The sequence below is a fragment of the Empidonax traillii genome, unplaced genomic scaffold, assembly GCF_003031625.1.
Source record: "Empidonax traillii isolate 1590-97213 ecotype Southwest subspecies unplaced genomic scaffold, ASM303162v1 scaffold263:size1499331, whole genome shotgun sequence".
Classification (NCBI taxonomy): Eukaryota; Metazoa; Chordata; class Aves; order Passeriformes; family Tyrannidae; genus Empidonax; species Empidonax traillii.
The window spans coordinates 661,823-680,151 of NW_020955456.1; the positions used below are offsets into that span (position 1 = coordinate 661,823).

Genomic DNA, 18,329 nt, shown 5'->3' on the forward strand with positions numbered 1-18,329 from the left:
TCTTGAATTCCCTCTCAAAGCAATACCGAACTATGGTTTAATTGCAGAACGACCAGCACCTCCCAGGCAGGTGATGACCCCCCAGAGCGACGTGTCCTCCCGGAGTCTGCTGCTGAAGTGGGTCCCTGGAAGTGATGGATCTTCCCCGATCCGATACTTCACAGTCCAAGTGCGAGAACTGCCCAATGGAGACTGGCAAACCTACTCCTCTTCCATCAGCCACGAGGCGACGTCCTGCGTTATCGAAAGGTACCGTATGATGCCAGGCTAGCATAGAAATTCCCACACTTTCCCAAGAGTTAGGAAACCAAAACAAGCATCACTCAGCTTCACAGTCTTCTTGGGAGGGAGAGAGGTTAAGTGAGGTCACTGCTCCCATTTTAGAGGTGGTGTTATGAACAGCAGTTGAGAGATTTGCTGAAGGTCATGCAATAAATCTAATTAAAGTTGGACTGCAGTGCATCTTTTTGAAGCCCTTCCTGGAAGCTCAGCACCGCAGATAACACTACTCAGGCTAAATCATATGTAAGCTACACAGTGCTCTGTAAAATACAACTAGTTAAAAATCCTTTCAGTACTGACTGATGTAAAAATCCACTCTGAATGCTGCATTGCAATTATCTCTATATAAGCTTTTCCAGATGAAATGAGAACCATTTTTATCTGTATTTTCCATACCGAAGTTTATAGATAGCATCAGAATGTTTAAACTTTGTTATTCAGGCTTCATTTTATCTTCAGCAATGCTGGTGTAATTAAAGTCCTTGTAACATTGGCAAAAGTAATTGAATGTCTATGAGCAGGTACTTGTTTTGCTGTCCATTTCCTCTGTTGACGAGCTGGTACAAATCAGATTATTTCTAAAAGGCCGTGAGCTTTAGGAGAATCAAGTATTCAAATCATTCAGACACAGATCTTTCAGGCCTGTTATAAAAGCATCAGTGGCTGTGGTATATGGCAGCTCACTGGTCCTGTGCCAGTATCTTTCCAGTCAAAACCTGTAAAAACAAGGAAACCATCTCTGCCATTTAGACTTGGCATTGACTTGACCGAAAACAAAAGATTGGAAAAGATGATTCAGGTTGCTATAGGTAAGTAATGGTGTCCTAATAGGGTGACACTGCTTAAAGAGATTTCTTCTGCTCCTTGCTAAAAGCATTTTCCTGTGGAAGTCCGGAAGAGTCGTGGATGTGAGAGTGCTGCCCATCAGGATGCATTATCCTTGATGTTTAATCATTCCTTACAAGTAACTTTACTTGGGCTTGCAGTCAGTGTTACATCTGCCAGCGGATGGCTAGACACTACCAATTAATTAGCTAAATCCCCCTGTAAGTTACAGCTCTGCATTTCAAGCCTCTGCCTGTGACTCCAAAGGCAGCCTCCCCCTCACCTTCCCCTGCCAAGCCAAGACAGAAGCATCTCTGTGAAGGTTGTGTCAGCTGGAAATCACTCTTTGCATATCTTAAAGCACCGCACAGATAAAAGAGCTGCAGGGAATCTGTTGTTGCTGTCTTTATTAAATAATCCAGGTAATAGCATTAATTTGAAATTCGGTAGGAACAAAATGCCCTGATCAAGTGGTGTGGTGTAAGGGATTAGTCAGGAGGCTGGTGCTCTGAATTCCAGTGCCTGCTGTGCACTGGCTGACCCAGGGCACGTTACCTGCCTCCACCTGCAATCCCCCTCCATGCTCTGAGGATCAGTTGTGAGGATATCTCAGCAAAGCACCTTGAAAGCCAGGTTTTGCACAGCCACGCAGAACTTGAGTAACAGCACAGCTTGTCCTTCCCAACAAGCTCCATCCCCAGGCTGCTCCATGAGCTGCAGCTTCATGTCTGTTTCCTGGCGCCCAGTTCTGTGATGAATCCAGGATTGGTTTTGGGATCCGAGGGCAATGGACATCTGAGAAGATGCTGATGGCAGCAGGGGTGCAAACACCCCCACGTTACGAGGAAGCTGGGGAGGCTGCAGAGAAAAGGCGATGGGGGGAAGAGACAAACTGCTGAATGACTTTGTTTGGCAATGGGCAGGTTCTCTGTAGAAGCAAGTTGTGGTGATGTGGGGAGGTTTCATCCCTCAGCCCCATTTTTTACGTTCCACAGCTTGAACCCCTTCACCTCTTACAAACTGCGAGTGAAGGCAACCAACGATATCGGGGACAGCGACTTCAGTGCGGAGACAGAGGCGGTCACGACTCTGCAGGATGGTAAGGCAGGAGGAGCGCCACGGGGTGGGCACTTCCCAGGGCTCCTGGGTCTGCTGGGCCCACTGCCACGTGATTTCCACTGGGACTGTGCAGTGAAAATCAACAGTCAACGCAGGTTTGTTCATAGGAAGTTGATACAGGTAGCAGTGAGATACAGCTGAATTACCAGGCAGCCTCAAGTGTCCTGCTGTGCCCTCTGATAATGAATCATACTTTCAGGAGTCTCAAAATGGAATTAAACTTCGTTTGATTGGCTTCCAAACTCTGCACTAACCATTATCTTTGCAGAAATTGAATAATTTACAAGAGATCATTAAAAATAAATGTAGAACCTTGCATACATTTGGAGAAGTTTCTTCAGTTGTTTTCCCTCACAATCCACATCAGTCTGCAATATGGCAAAATTGCTGAGGTATAAGTAAGAAGAGTATGAAGCTCCTGGAAACATGAGCATTTAATCCTGCAGATCAGGACTAATAAACTGTGAATGACATTGACAAGGCTTTTATTTTTAGCCTTAGAGATCAGCCTCTAATTCCTTGATTGTATAAAGTCGATGCCTGAATGCAGAAGTAGCTCTGATGTCTTAAAAGGAGAAAGGAACTCTGCAAAGTATGAAAAAGCATCAGTAGGTACTGTTACTCTAGGAAATTGGGTAATACTGGGATATATACATATATAAATAAATATATATGGGTGTAGTGAGGTGGGGATCGATCTCTTCTCCCAAGTAATAGGACATGAGGAGTTGGCCTCTGGTTGCACCAGGGGAAGCTTAGATTGGATATTAGGAAAAATTCTTCACTGAAGGGGTTGTCAAGCACTGGATTAGGCTGCCTGGGGCAGTGGTGGAGTCACCATCCCTGGAAGGATTTAAAAGACGTGTAGATGTAGCACTTGAGGATGTGGTTCAGTGGTGAACTTGGAAGGGCTGACTCAATGGTTGGACTCAATGATCTTAGAGGTCTTTCCCAACCTGAATGATTTCATGATTCTATATACATGGTGCTAGGAATTCTTCAGGATTTCTTACAGAGCAAGGAATGAGGAGTTTTAAACAGGACACCGAGATACAAAGCAGGAGAGCATTTTGCAAAGGAGTGTTTAAAGACTGTGATCTTGAAATCAGAAAAACAGAGGACATTGCTCAGGAGTATCAGAAGCTAAACAAGAACCCTTGTAATAACCTGAGGAACATGCCAAGCAGCTTTTTAATGACATCCCGACTCTCCACCTTCCTGCGCAGCCGCTGCAGGATCGGTGCAGACTGTAACTGCACTAATGAGGCAGCACTGACTCACTCTTTCGGAATTTAAAGTTTTATTTTAAATTCTCTTTGAATTTAGCCACAGTGAATCCAGAGCTGTGCTTGGCCTCCTCACAATGCAACGGGGAAACGCTGTGAAAGCTTCTCAGCTCCTCAACAAACCGAACACTTATTCTGCTGAGCAGACCCGGAGCTGCCACTGGAGCGTTGTGCTGTGGAGGGCTGTCAGCTCCTGATAAGCCTTTGCCTCATGTGTTTGAGCTGCTGTGCTGTCTGTATGTGCTACAGGCCATGGGCACAGGAAGGGGTTCACCTGTGGTAAATCAAGCTGCCCTAGAATAATTTGTGACTATTTGACTCAGACTCCTACATATGAGGTGGGCTTGCCCCAACTGTGGCACGAAGAATCTGGGAGAAGTTTGCTCACACTTTGGAGCCCTCACACATTTAACTTCCTTTCAAATGGGCACCTAGTAGTTTGTAAGCTGGCTGCTGCAGTTTCCTTCAGGTTTATGCCTTCAGCTTTTGTTGTTCCTGCTCAAGCTGCCAAGGCCACAGGTAGAGCAGGGGATGTAGGAGAAGTTCCTGGGTTCCAGTATCCATATCCACCACGCTGCTTTTGAGACCCACCATGTAGTGGTTGGGATGGAAGATTTTCTTCAGCAGTGAAGAAGGAGAATCTAAGAAATAAAATCTGCCTCTTTTTCACCCTCTTGCTGTAACTGTTTTTGTTTCCTTTTTCTCTCGTTTAGTTCCAGATGAACCACCCAGTTCTGTGTTAGTGACTCCCCACACGACTTCCTCTGTCCTTGTGCAGTGGCAGGTAGGTAAAACGAAAAAAATGTGATATTTCTGGAACAATTTTTTGGTTGCTTTGACTTGTTGACCTTAACGGTACGTTGCCAGGGACATTTTCCTGAGCTGGAACTACCGTAGTAAAGTTTAAGGACTGCAGCTATTTCCTTATTTTCCTGACCTAGCACAGATTTTAGTGATGGACGGAAATTTCTGGCAGTTTCTTTCACTTTTTGCCCCATGAGAAGTTTGGGAGGTAAAGGAGTTTCTCTAGCTGTGTCCAAGATCGTTACTTGTCAGATTCTGCTGTCCTTTTGTTGATATTGATAGATGTGCATCTTTACATGGAAAACATTCCATGGAGTGCGGCGGCGGTAAAATCAGGTAATCAAAAGCTCCCTTTGGTTCACATCATCTCTGGCCTCCTCCTGCTGCTGAAATGATCAGAAGCCTGAGATCAGTGCCTGAGATCCCATTCATACCTCTGAAGAGCTCCAGGTGCCCTTTTGGCCCTTCGAGAGAGAAAAATCGAGACTTCTTCAGAGAAAAGAAAGAAAGTTGGAGCTCTCCGTGATCCCTCTGAGCTGGATGGGGAGCTGTTCTTGCCAAGTCTGCGTTTTATATTGGCATTTCCTCTGCCTCCCTTTATCTCTCAAGCCTGACCTCCTGGGAGATGCAGGAACATTTTGTGACCCGGTGCCTGAGGCTTATTTTTGCAGAGTGGGCATAAACAGAGGGAACCCAGTGGGGTACTGCACGTTATCAATAACCTATCCTGGAAAGCCTCTGCCCACCCTGCTCCCAAGACAATGCCCCCCACACATAATAAGGATAACTTTGGACAGATTGCATTAGAGTGAAAAATGTAGATATGCGTTTACAGTACAGATGGGACTCCTTTCATTTTTGGAAGAAAAATATATGTATGAAGGTCTGTTTATTGCTGTGCAGCAGCACTTTAAAAATATGCCTGGCTGTGCTGCTGGGTGACTGGCCCGAGTTCACCAGCATAATCCTGAGCAACAACATTGCTTACAGCATGTTGAGCAAATAGGAGACATGTTGAGCAGTTTTACCAAAGGAATTATGGAGAGATGTGAACCTTCCTCCCCACTTACAACTGCAGCCCACAGCGAAGGAGAAAAAAGGTACAGGAAGAGAGGACAGAGAGGATGAGAGGTAGGATGGGCCAGGGAAATAAACATTCCCCCAATTGACTGATTATTGGTGTGTGGTTAATGTGAAATAGGTGGTTGTTTAGGTAATTGGATGCTTTTTATTTCCTGAAAATGAAATGGGGTTGTTGTGCCAGAGTCATCTCAAGGGAGTTGTGGGTGATTACATGTCATTACTACATGTATATTAATAGGTCCTGGTAATTCAACCGTACTATATTTTTCAAATAAACAAAAATCTTCAAGTCCCACAATAGCCTCCAATTAAGAGGAAGTTTCACAGCAGTGTCAAGGAAATAATGTAAACTGCAAACAGCAGTCAAGCTTAATGGGAGAGTGGGTTTCCAAGCAAAGCTAAATTTTTAACTTTGAGCTATGTTAATAATTCACAAAACAAACTCTAGATGCACTATCTGGGCTTTCAGCTGCTTGGTCCAATCAGTCCATTATTTTTAAATTTAAAGAAGGAAGAAAATAAGTAATTTCCATGGAGGTCTGTTGTATCAATAATGCAAGGTGATTTCAAATGTTCTGGAGGATGTTACACTTAACATCAGGATCATGTACTGTTCTGCTTCTACCTTAGAGAGAACAATTATTCAAACTTACATTTTGGTCTTTTTTTTTATTTATTTTTAAACAGCACAAAAATGTTTCTCTTACTTCTGTACAACATTACGGGCTGCCACTCATAATCATTTTACCTATTTCAGCAGATCCCTCAGGCCTTCCTACAAAATCCTAAATAATCCATTACATCAAAAGCAGAGTTTTGTCCATGGAAGACAGATAGGAAGGGGAAGACCTGACCTTTTAGCAGAGTACCCTTTTCAGGAAAGAATCCTCATTTCCATGCAAGGAGAAAGACAGTTTGCAAGCTATTTGTTTTCTGAGCTTTCCTGTCTCAGATTTCAAGGAAGGAAAAAATGAAGAATCACATGATAGCATAAAAAACCACTGTTTGGTATCAACAAATCAGTGTCAGACTGTAAGGAGAAATTAAGTTTTACCTGTTAGGCAGTTGCATGGCAGGGCAGGCAGTAACAGTCTCTTTCTCAGCTTCAGCAAGGTTTTCCTTCTAAGGTTCTGTAGGATATTCCACCTCAACTCTTTTTTTTTTTTTTTAATTTAAAAAAGATTATTAGTAGTTAAAATAGGAAAAGTCAGAGTGGGGGAAGGCCACTGCTGTGCTGTGGAGCCCTTCTCTGTAAGGGCACCATCAGGGCTAAAGCAACTTCTGTCGAATGTAGAAAACAAAAGAGGGGAGTCGAAAGATTGGAAAAGAAAAAAAGAAATGATCAGGAGAGAGATACTGGTAATTTCCATTAAACCACATCTCATCTCCTTTGCACAGGAGAGCGTTTCAGCTGGTCCATGAGCAGTAACATCACTGGGCAGCTCTGGAGAAGGCACTTTGCTCTATTTGCTTATTCCCTTGGACAAGGGGCTCAGTCTGAGGCTGGGAAAGGCTGTTGTACAAGAGCTTGATTTATTTGCCTTGTAAAATGTAGCCGTAGAGGGAATATGATTGCCCTTTCTAAAATACATCACAGGAGTAAACACCCCACAGGGAGAAGAACAATTTAACCCAAAAGGCAATGTTAGCACAGGAACAAATGGTTAGAAACTAGCTATGAATTATTTAGATTAGAAATTAAATGAGGGTTTCTAACCACCCAAGTAGTGAGGCTTGAAACAGCTTTCCAGCAGGAATACTGGAAAGCAGAAAAATCAGCCTGTTTTCAGGTGGAGATTGTTCTCTTGGTGAAAGGTACTTAAAGCAGGTGGTTTTCTGCAGTGGTGAGGTCCCAGTTCTGATGATTCCCGAGTTCCCTCACAATCCTGTATTCACACAATCATCCTGTAATGCAAATGCTAAATATTAGTGAAAGGTGGTCAGAGCTTCTTTAAAGAATGGAGCACAATAACAAGCATGAAATCACGATGAATAAAAAATCTCCAACCGTGCAGAGGAAGAAAAGTGAAGTCTTGGGATGATTTGGGTTGCTTTCAGCAGGCTCTGTGCAGGACAACTGCAAAAGAAGGTGGCTTCACTGCAGGAGCAGCTTCTGCTGTGTAGGTTCTTCATACTCTGATTCACATAATTTTTTTTCATTTTCATAAACTGCAGTCTCTGCACTTAAGTCCTTCAGTCCTCGCCCAAAGCAAAGTCCCTTGCTCTGAGACAGGACAGTTGTCTCCCCCCTCTTGCCATTGTAATGGAGTAATGGAAAATTCTTGTCATCTCTGGAAGCAGAATGCCAAGTTATTACCAAAGATCTTCCTCCTTTCCTGTAAAAATGTCCTTACTTTCTTCATTAAAATTACATGTGGTATTACCTTCTATTGTCACAGCATTTCATACCAGCAGTTAATTTTTACACAATGGGCAGAAGGCTTTTCCTTAGTAAAGTTCTCAAGGCTGGCAGGGATCTTTCTGGATTAAAGGTGAAATCATCATTAAAATCCTTTTCATTTATAGTTTCAGCCCCTTAAATTTCAGTACAAGAATCTTTAGAAGATAAATGGCTCAGGGCATCTTTTCTTCTCTGCAGTTCTTAGCCTGTATTAGGCTCATGAAAGTAATTTTTTTCCCAAACATGAAGAATCCTTTTGCTTGTCTCTATTTAAGGAAGCCACTCAGACAAAAATCTCCTTTTCAGCGTTCTGGCTGTGTATCTGTATCTGAAGGAGCACGTGAGGGGCTGCTGAGGAAGCCTTGCTGAGGTATTATGTCTTTGAGCATCTCCCAGCATGTTGCTGAAGAAAAAATCTCATGTCTGAGCCACCCCATGGCCAAATTGCTCAGAGCTGTTAGGGAGGAGACCTGGGTTTTCCTGTGGGAGAGGACGTGTGTGACACACCAGAGCCCATCACCCTGTGACTGCTCTCTAAGTGCCTTTACGAGGTCATTATTAGACCTGGTTTCATCTTCCTAATTAAAGCCAGAACACACCAATTCCTTTTTATTTTCTCATCAGTCTTCCAGTAAAATAATGGCAAATGAAGAATGTCCTGTGATCAGTCCCCAAGGAAAATACCCACTAAAGGAATTCTGTCTTTAACAAAACAGCCTGCTTCTTTTCATCTCTGAAGAAGTGAAATGCTGTTTAAATACTGTTTGGCTGTTCCACTGTTGGTGGCTGACACCCTGCATTTCCAGGAACATGCTTATTTATACTCTTCATCACCACACAAGTTTCAGTGGAGCAAGAAGGAAAGGAGCTTGGCTCTTGGTGGGGGTTTTGTAATGGCCACAGCTGAGGGAAATCATCACAGTTGCCTTTAACTTGTGTTTTTCAAATTACACGACCTTCCACCCTGCACATTATTAATGTGCGTTTTCACCAGAGCGCTGTCCCCCTTCACGCAGGGCCTGTGTCGGCTGCTGTTCACGGTGATGGATGTTTGTTGCAATGCTCATCTTAACAAGCCTGTTCTGAACATGAATGTTTTTCAGCCGCCCAAAGTGGAGAGTCTGAATGGTTTGCTGTTGGGATACCGGATCTACTACCGGGAGCTGGATTATGACGCTGGACCTGGAACAGAATCCAAAAACATCCAGAACCCTTCAGCTCTAAGGGCAGAGCTCACACGTAAGCCTGCTGTAGTTTGGACCCTAAAATATCCCAGAATGGTAATCTGTCATTACACCAGACACTATAAGCCCTCTTGCCCCATGGAAGTCTAAGAGTGCTGGGGATGATTTTGGATTTACACAGTCAGGGTGAAGATGCTGAAAAATGCGAGTAACTCCTGTGTGATCAGCATTGTAATGGTCCATGCTAATCTGTGCCAGCATGCTGGAATTGATGTTCTGTCCCCCAGGTATCCTCTGATTTCCTGCTTTTCACTGCCTCTAGTTCATGATTACTCTGGTATACTTTGTCCTGCCATTAGACAAAAGAAAGACACTTCATTTTCCTCAGCTGGCAACTTTTTTCTTTCTCGCTATTTTTTTTCAGTAGTTTTTATAATTGGCATTTTGTTTTTCTTTTTACTGTGTGAGGAGACAGCTGAGGAGAATTTTTAAATAGAATTTTTACAATTTCGAAGCTCTTGCCCATATTTTAGAAGAAAACAGCAAGGATGAGGAAGAATTTTTAGGTGCGTGCTTTCCATGTTAGTCACAAGGATTTGTGGCTCACGTGGAAAGAAGGTGGAGAGGGAGAGGAATAATAGAAAAATGAAAAGACTTTTTAGACAAAGACTAAAAAGGAAATCAGAGGGAAGAATAGGCAGAATAAGGTGATGGAAGGCAGAGATGTGAGCACTCAGGAGCCTGAAAAATATGGTCCAGCAATGAGATGGGCTCACAGAGAGACCAGCTTTTGTCCTGTTCAATGTCAGTGGAATATTCACAATAAGATAATGCTCCAAGAGCAGTAGAATAGGGCTGAGTGAGACTATTTTAATATCTTACATCATCTTCCATGAACCCTGAACCCATAAAAGTGATCTCTACAAAAGCAGGAGTGAATTTTTGTGAGGGTGTGGGAGAAGTGGATGCTTTAAATATAACGTAAGCACCTAACTGTGACCTCACTTACATGGTCAGTGCTAATGAGATTTCTCAGACTGTGCAGTTTTAACCAGGACAGAGTAGAGATGTAAAGCTCTTATAGGAGCATAAGGGATTTTCCCAGACAAAAGCTGAATGACTGACTATGTACATTATCATGAAGTAATGATTTTGGATGCTCTCACAAGCCAGGGAGCCTGTGAAACCAACCAGTTTCCTCTTTTCCCTCTTCTCTCGTGGCCCTGCAGCAATGTTCCTAATAGCTGTAGAGTACAAAAAACGAGCTGTACCTCTCCAGGGAGTCGAGAGAGGGAGAGAGAAAGGGGTGGAGACAAGTGTATTTTCAGATAAATCTCCCTCTTTCTCCTCATAATTCTCACCTTAGAACACCTCTGTTCCTCACTGACCCGCAGTTTTGCACAGCTTAGCATATTATTACAATTCACTCACAGCAGGAATATTGAATTCTTTAAGTGAAACTGTGGGAAATCTAACTCACACTTAAAGAAACAGGTCCTGTCCTAATGGAAGTGTTCGCTCTCTGGCCCACGTTCCAGGTCTTTCCCCTGCAGCTCTTCAGGTTTTGAATTTCGCATCTTGAGAAATCAGGATGTAATGCCCCGTTCAGAGTTTTCCCCCTTAGAAATGGTTTCGTTTTTCCTCGTTTGTTCTGTTTAATGTGAAAGTCAGAACATTTTTGTGTTGTGTATTTGTGAGTTCCTCTGTTTGAGGAGGAAATGAAACAGCCCCGTGTGAGCGAGACGCTTCTGATGTGTTACGAGAGAGTGATGTGATTTTATTGCCCTTCAAGGTATAGTCCTGCAGCTTAAACTGTGTATGGGTGTGCTGCCTCATTTGCCTCTGTCTCTGCTGTACATCATTTGCAATAACTATTTCCTTGCACTGTAACAAGCTTTCTGCTTTGCTTACCCTGAATAGCCCAAAGCAGCTTCAAGACAGTGAACAGCAGCTCTGCATTAACGACGTATGAATTAACACGTAAGTGCACATTGCCTTTAGATGAGACTCTTTGTAATGGTTCAAAATACACCATGGGCAAGCTCCTATGGCTCTCCTCAGTGGATCCAGCAGAAATCAACACAGATTAATGATTCTGCTTTCTCCAGTTTCTTTTTCCTTAAGCCTTTGCTTCCCTTACACCAAGAGACATCGATGATGCAAGTAGGTAGCTGTTGTAAAAATGTGGCTGCTGGGAAGGTAAAACATTATTGACTGTAACAACCCAGTATTGCTGATGCTAAATGAATTTTGATTTGCTTGCTACATATTTTGCAATCCATGTGAGCTTAGCTGTAGCACATCATTAGTCCTATGATTCAAGCACTGCGATGCTCAGGCATTCCATGGAGTACGGGGCCAGTTTAGAGAGGGCCCAGTGAATTTATGTGCATCTCCAGAGGTGTTTTCAATTGGAAATGAATAAAATAGCATTCGACAGAGTTAAAAGGCAAGTTGCTTTGTGGTGATGATGGTTCACTAGATAGGTTTTGCCCAAGGCTTTTGAGTCACAGATTGTGATGGGCTAAAAAAAAAAAGAAAAAAAAAAAAACACAAAACCCACAACAAAAAACATGAAGTCCTATCCCCACTGCAAGCTGCATGCATGAACTCTTATGTGTTCCATTTTCTTCCCCATCCAGTTAACACAAAAATCTCCCTTGTGGCTTTTTCATGGCCAAATAAAAATAAATAAAAATCAAAGTTTCCCTGTACAAGCTGCCCGCTACTATATCCGTTATATATCTTGCTGTGTTTTGTTTGTTTATAGATTTAGCACCATCGTTGCTGATTTCCTTGCTCCATGTTTTGCAGTCCATCTGAGTTCAGTGGTGTTGCATCAAAAAATGAGGGATGTATCAGATGTCATTTACAGTATGCCCGAAACTGAGGAATGATGCTGGACTCGGAGTCAGATATGGGAGCACAACACTTGTAAACACTTCCATGAAACTGAAATTAGAAAAACTTATCTAATCAGGCTCATTGAACCTTACCAAACCAATGGCATACTGTCAGCCACCAAGTTAAGGGGACTATCTGATTCATAGATAGCAGGGAAAATTATTGGCAAAGGGAGAAATTTGGACCCCTGGCCATGCGTGTCTTAATTCAAACCTCATTTAAATAGGGCAATTTATATTATTGATCGCCCTCTTGCTCTAATTTCCCTGTTAAATATTGTAGATGATAAATATATCTGTTAGGATTGATTCTTTCATCCTGAAAATGCAAAATCTGAAACTGCTCAGGCGCTGCCTCCCCTAATGACGTTGACGTGATTCTACTCCACCCTCGTTTGCATCAGTTAATTACCCGCATACAATTGGGTTTTCTGGATTTTTTTTCACGCTTCTCTCACTCTCCTGCCTCATCTGGCAGAGTAGTTTCTCTGTGTCAGCAAAGGAATTTGGTGCCTGGTGGCCAAATGGCGTCCAGCCTTCAAATTCTTCTTTCTCTTCGTGGTTGTTGGTCAGGCTGTGGTCACGCTGAAGGAGAAAGATCCCCTTGGAGTAGCTGGAATGGGATTCCAGATGCCCCTCTGCAGTTTTTCCTCTGCACTCTGCTTCACCTGGGGCATTCTTGAGCAGCACAGTTGCCAAATGCCTCCCTAGGTGAATGTCCCTGGGATTAGGGCAAACCTTGTAGCTCTTTACTATCAGTAGGGATGGAAAGGAGCCCACATATTGACATTCAAAGCCGTTTTGTGTCCTTAAGAATGACCTAGAGATGTTCCTCCAGCTAGATATTTGTCAGAAAGGGGTATATTCCAGGAGAAATCCTTATTCCTCTTACTGGAGCAACACTAAGGAAGCACTGAAAAATCCTACCTTTTCAACACAAATATCTTTCCTAATTATGCAAATCCTGCCGTGAATTAAGGAAGGATGGAGTACATTGCACTGTTGTACTGTTCCATTGCTGTGTTTCCCAAGAGAGAAGTATGGTGACAAAGAGGTGCTGGAGTCTAAAAACTATCTGTGATGTAGTGTAAACGATAAGATAGAATAGTGATACAAAATATTTTACTTTTTCAGAGTTGAAAAAATACAAGAGATATGAAGTACTAATGACAGCATACAATGTCATTGGTGAGAGCCCTACCAGCACACCGGTGGAAGTGTTTGTGGGTGAAGCAGGTAAGTAAAAGGAAAATTGGTTTTGGGTTTTTTTTTTTTAAAGTACTGGCATGCTTTAGTATTTCTCCAGATAATACTTAATATTGCCCATGAAGGAGATGATTTGAAAACACACACAGTTTTTGTAGCCTCCTCTCCTGGAGCAGGTTGGCACTGACAGCTTCTTGCCACTGGAAAGCCAGTTGCTCTGCACGAACAAGGGGAGAAAGGGCATCTGAAAGAAAGAAAAGAAAATATTTTTGGAGTTGCAGGAGGATGGCTGTTCATACCAAATTAGCTGGAGGGAAAAATTGACTCAAGTTAAAGAAGTGAAAAGTGGAGCACAGGAAAGCCACAAGGGAAAAGAAACAAAACCACAAAACAAGGGAGGCTTGGAAAGTCTGGTTCTTTTATTTTATAACTCGCCGTGTAGAGACATTGCCTTGCACCACACCTGGCTGTATTTTTATGCTCTTGAAGCAGGAAGACACCGTGTCCAGTTTAATGCTGGCTCTGGAGGCACTGATAAAGGTTGCTCTCTGAAACCTGCAGGCTCTGTTGTACCGTCCAGCCCCTTCAGAACCTGGTGGTCAGTGGCTGACGGTCACTGGTCACGGTCTGTTCGTGCCTTTGCTCACTGTGGATTTAGTGCACGTGTCTGTTATGAATTGTAACTTGATCATTATGAAATCCCTCCAGTGGAAGGCTGGAGGTGGAAATCAGCACGAAACAGTTAAGAAGACATTTCCTTGGGTGCTTTGTGAGAGGGGTGGTTTTGCAGAGCCCAGACAGCCCAGAGCTGAGTCTGTTCTCTCAGTAACTGCAGCTGGGGAGGGCAGGGCTGCAATAGCTGATGTCTTGCCCCCAGCCCCGCAGCAGGGCTGTATTTCTGGGGACCCCAACTGGGGAGAGGCTGCCACCAAAATAGTTGTTAGTTCTGGTATCAGCTTGTGCAGCAGCATCTTTTGAAGCTCAGAACAAGAAGAGGCAGCACACACCCTCCTGTTGTTCTGCCTGCTTTGGAGAACGGGTCTGGTTACACTTTTGTTGCTCTGTCTCAGGGCTGTGGGATGTAGAAGCTATCAAACCCAGCACTAATTCATTTCATTGTTATTCATTAAATATTCTATAGCTCAAAACTAAGTAAAGCAGGAGTTTTTTTAAACTCTACTGCGTATTTTCTTTAAACTCTACTTAACCTTTTCATTTCAAATATGGTGTAACATTCACCATCTTTCTTTGAAAACATCATAAATTAATCAGAGCAGCATGGTTCTGGAGAGACAGCTGGCAATATTTACATTTTTTTCTAGTTTGCTGCTGCTCCAACTTACTTCTGCAACTGCAGCAAAGAAAGTCCCAAGTGGAGCCAACTGTGTCTGGCTTCAAAATACATTTTTGTTTCAGAGCTAAATATCTCGCTGCTGCAAATGGAGCCAGTGCCTGCACTTAAACACATGTACACAGCACGGAAAATCAGCTGGGGAACACAAGGAAATGCTGTTATATCGTGTCTTTTAATCCCACTGTCCAGGTCTTCCTTATAATAACTCAGACAGGGAACAGGGCAATGGGAGGAGATAAACTTGAGAGGAAACTGAGATATTTCCACAACTCCCAAGTGGAAGGTGCCCCTGCCCCTCAGAGGGGTTTGGAATTAGATGGGCTTTAAGGTCCCTTCCAACACAAACCGTTCCATGATATCCAGGAGATCTCCTGTCACAGGCAGGACTGATGTATCTGAAGTTGTAGCATGAGTTGGATGGGTTTGCTTTAGAGTTGCTGAGTTCACCTCTGGTAAGGGACAATCCAGGTTCATGTGGTAGAAATGATGAATGTAGGATCTTCCTGCCGATTTTCACTCCTGTTGTGTGAAGTTATTATGCTTTGTTATATAACTGCTTCTTCCACCTCCAGAACAGGCTGTGATTTATCCTGTGAGTAAAGTGATTGGAGCTGGTACTGCAATTTAAGTTTTAAATTGATTTGTGACACCTCTGAGTCAAAGTGTGCTGTGGAAATACAAGTTTTTGTTGTTATTGTTTGCTCAATGTTCTTCCTCATGGTAAAGGCAGTTAAGCAGCAAGCTGGGGAAAAAATGGGTCTGCTCAGCTCCAGCAACGGGGCATCCAGGTTAAAAATAGAGAAAAGCTTCCCAATAAACAACAAGTTGCTGACACAGGCAAAGCACTGGGCACAAAGTGACTAAAGGTGACCAGTCCCTGGTCTGAAGCTCCCAGATAACTCATGTCCCAGTGCTGTTAAATGGTGCTTCATTCTGCCATAGGTGTTGCAGTAATTCTGGGAGGTGCAAGAACATTCCTCTCTTGGTCGTAAAAAGGAATATGCAGCACTTGCCTTTGGGGAAATGCACTGGGCTTAGGCCAGCTCAGTCAAAATACCCATTTCTCTTGGGTATTGATGTTGCTGGTGGTTGATGTGCTGTTCAGCTTCTATGTCTGGTGCAGCCAGATGAATGATGCAGAAGTGTCTGTGATTCCTTCCGCCCTTCTGGTGCTCTCCCCTGTTAGATTTGAAGATTTTCCTATTGTTGTATCTGGATTTTTGTAATAAAAGTTCCAGTAGGCAATGGATCCACCTGAAAAACTTGGAGAAGAAAAAACCATTAAAACCAACCTTCTGCAAATTTTTCCAATTAGATGAGCAAAAAATACCCAAATGGGGAGTTTCTCTCCAGCCCTTAAGTGCTATGAAGCTGAACCCCAGCCAAAAGAACATCCTCTTTGGGCAGCCTGAGTGCTCAGTTCTTCCTTGCCTCTGACTGATGGGCAGGTGGAAATTTTGGGAGAGAACAACCTGCTGGCAGGCCATGGGCCAGGTATGAGTAACAGACCTCTGTATGCCTGGTGAATAGGGAAGCTGAATGCAAGTGGTTTGGGTCTTTTGGGAGGCTGTTTGGTGGTGGTTTTGGTTTTGTACTCTCCAGGTGGAGCTAAACCTTTTTATAGCAGCCCATAAGATCAAAGCCCCATCAAAGGCTCCCTTTTGAGTTCTGCCTGGATGTTGGCAAAGCTCACTGGTGGGGAGTGTGGAGACCAGTGTGGTGTGGAGAGCAGCTCTTCCCCGTGCTGGGAGAGCAGGCTGCGAGTCCTTGAGCTCAGTGCAGCTGGAAGGACGTGCTGCCTGTTCGTTCTGAGCAGAGCCCGTGTCCTTCCCCCACCTGCCTCAAGCATCTGGCTCCCTCTCCTCCACGGACCAGAAGATCCTCTAACGCTGCCTTTTTCGAGCTGGCTGCAGCTCTGCCCTGCTCATTAGGGAACCATGTGCATCTCCTGACAAATGACAGAAAAATTGAAAGCCACCACTTGCAGAAATTAGGAAGGGAGTCGCAGCCCCGCTGGCAAGCCCCCTTTTTGCCTTGTTAATTCATTTAACAGTTCAGCTGTCAGGGATGCTGGCTTTGATTGGGAAGGCAGTGAGTGTTCAGCGAGAGGCTGGGTACTGATATTCATCCCAGCCCGAAACGCAGCTGCTACCAGAGGTGCTGTTCTGCTCGACTGAAATTAAGACTCTGTTAGAGCAGCCACTATATCAAGAGCATTATTCTACCAGGTCGCTGTCACTACCTGATTGTGTGGTGGGCTCTGGAGTTCTGGAGACTCCACTGCCTGCATTTTAATTAAGCAGAAATCACAGGTTTGGGGCAGCCGTGCTTCACCTAATTTGGGAAGGTGAATAAAATAAAAGGTGGCAATACAAATGCTGTGCTAACGAGCCTGCAGCTTTCAGTGCTTCTCCCATATACTGCAAAGATGTTTTGGATGAGAAATAATGGAATTCATCATTTCTCCCAGCAGCTGCTGCTGGAGTAGAATACATGTGTGGAGAGAGGAGGTGGGCAGAAGGGGTGAAGTGCTCCGAGAGGCACTAGCCTTTAAACAGGTTGTAAATCCATTTGTGTGAAGAGGGGAGTGATGTGTGTCATTATAACTGATGGTGACACTGGTGACCTTCAGAATTCACAAGAGCTGATGGGGCTGGGTTGTTATTGTTGTTCTTTTTAATGATGATCTCTGAGAGTTGGTTCTGTAATGGAAAAGGCAAGGAGTAAAAGGAGCTGGGAGACAGATCCCTTTCTTTACAAGTCCCCCATTGAAGTGGTGCCTTGGTTGTAGCATCATCTTTCAGAGAAAGTCTCCTGGCCTTCTCACTTTCTTCCAAGTGAAACTGTAGCTTGGAAAGGAACAGGAATGGGAGAAAGGGATGACTGCTTCTTACCTGTGTCTTCAAAAGCTGAATCTACCTCTTGGTGCAAAGCCAGCAGACACCAAAGCAAATTTCTTCCTGTTATCTGCAATTATTTTCATCTGCCCTCCCGTCTGCAGCTCCACAGGTGTTCATGAACTTCACAAAATTCATTTTGTTCACCCGTAGCTGACACAGGGAGGGAAGATCTGCTCTGCCAGTAATGTCAGCAGAAGCACTTGGAGCTGCCTGACTATCTCCAGTATTTTGCAGGCAAGAAACAGAGACCATCTGGAAAGCTCCAAGACTAAATGTAGTGAATTAGGTTTGGGAAAGAGAAGGCTAAAGTGAGGGAGGAAGCCATGATAAGAACAGAGAACCCTTGTAAGGAAGCAAAGACTTGACTCCCTTCATAAACTGCTTCTAGCACAGAGCTCTCATCCCTCCTTACCTGGTTATCTGTGCTGGGACAATGTCCCTCTGTCTCTTGTGCTTGTGGCAGAGGAGGTTGGCTTGTCCTTGTGTGTTTCCATCTCCCCCAGCCTCGCTCTTTGATGTGTTCACTCAGAACACCCCACGTGGTGCCACCTCCCCATCGGAGGTCACTTTCTGCAGAAGGGGTTCCCCCAGCACCACCTTGGGTCCCCCTTTCTCTTACAGCACAGCAGCTTTATCTCCTTCCCTGCCCCAAACACAGCAGAGGAGATGCTGAGCAGAGCAGTCCCCTGTGCCTCCTTGTTAACAGCCTGGGAGAGGAATGACAACGTTTCAGCGCATTAGAGCTGGCAGCTTCAATCAGCTGCCGTGGCCCCCGTGGCTGTTTTCTCCTATCTTTGTGGGACACGTGGGCTGACTGTGCCTATGCAGATATGGAGCACGTTGCTGCTGGCACAGCTGCAAGAGCTGGGTGGGCAGTTCCATCCCAGATGCCACTGGAGGAGGGAAGGGAAGGATTATCGTGGCCATTTCACATTGCAGCAGTGTAAAACCTGTCAGCCCAGGGACAGTATCTTCCCTTGAT

The 18,329-nt window shown here is 44.1% G+C and overlaps 1 protein-coding gene across 5 annotated transcripts in view; it reads left to right on the forward strand.

Annotated features, from left to right (window-relative positions):
- SDK1 (sidekick cell adhesion molecule 1) overlaps positions 1 to 18,329 on the forward strand; it is a 385,943-nt gene that overhangs the window by 326,890 nt on the left and 40,724 nt on the right. For 4 of the 5 annotated variants that reach the window (XM_027889459.1, XM_027889460.1, XM_027889462.1 and 1 more), the window contains 6 exons: positions 48 to 249; positions 2,103 to 2,206; positions 4,226 to 4,296; positions 8,904 to 9,039; positions 10,905 to 10,964; positions 13,022 to 13,123. In XM_027889459.1, the coding sequence (XP_027745260.1) occupies positions 48 to 249; positions 2,103 to 2,206; positions 4,226 to 4,296; positions 8,904 to 9,039; positions 10,905 to 10,964; positions 13,022 to 13,123 (675 nt within the window). The remainder of the gene's footprint in view (positions 1 to 47; positions 250 to 2,102; positions 2,207 to 4,225; positions 4,297 to 8,903; positions 9,040 to 10,904; positions 10,965 to 13,021; positions 13,124 to 18,329) is intronic. The other variant, XM_027889461.1, reaches the window with a different exon arrangement.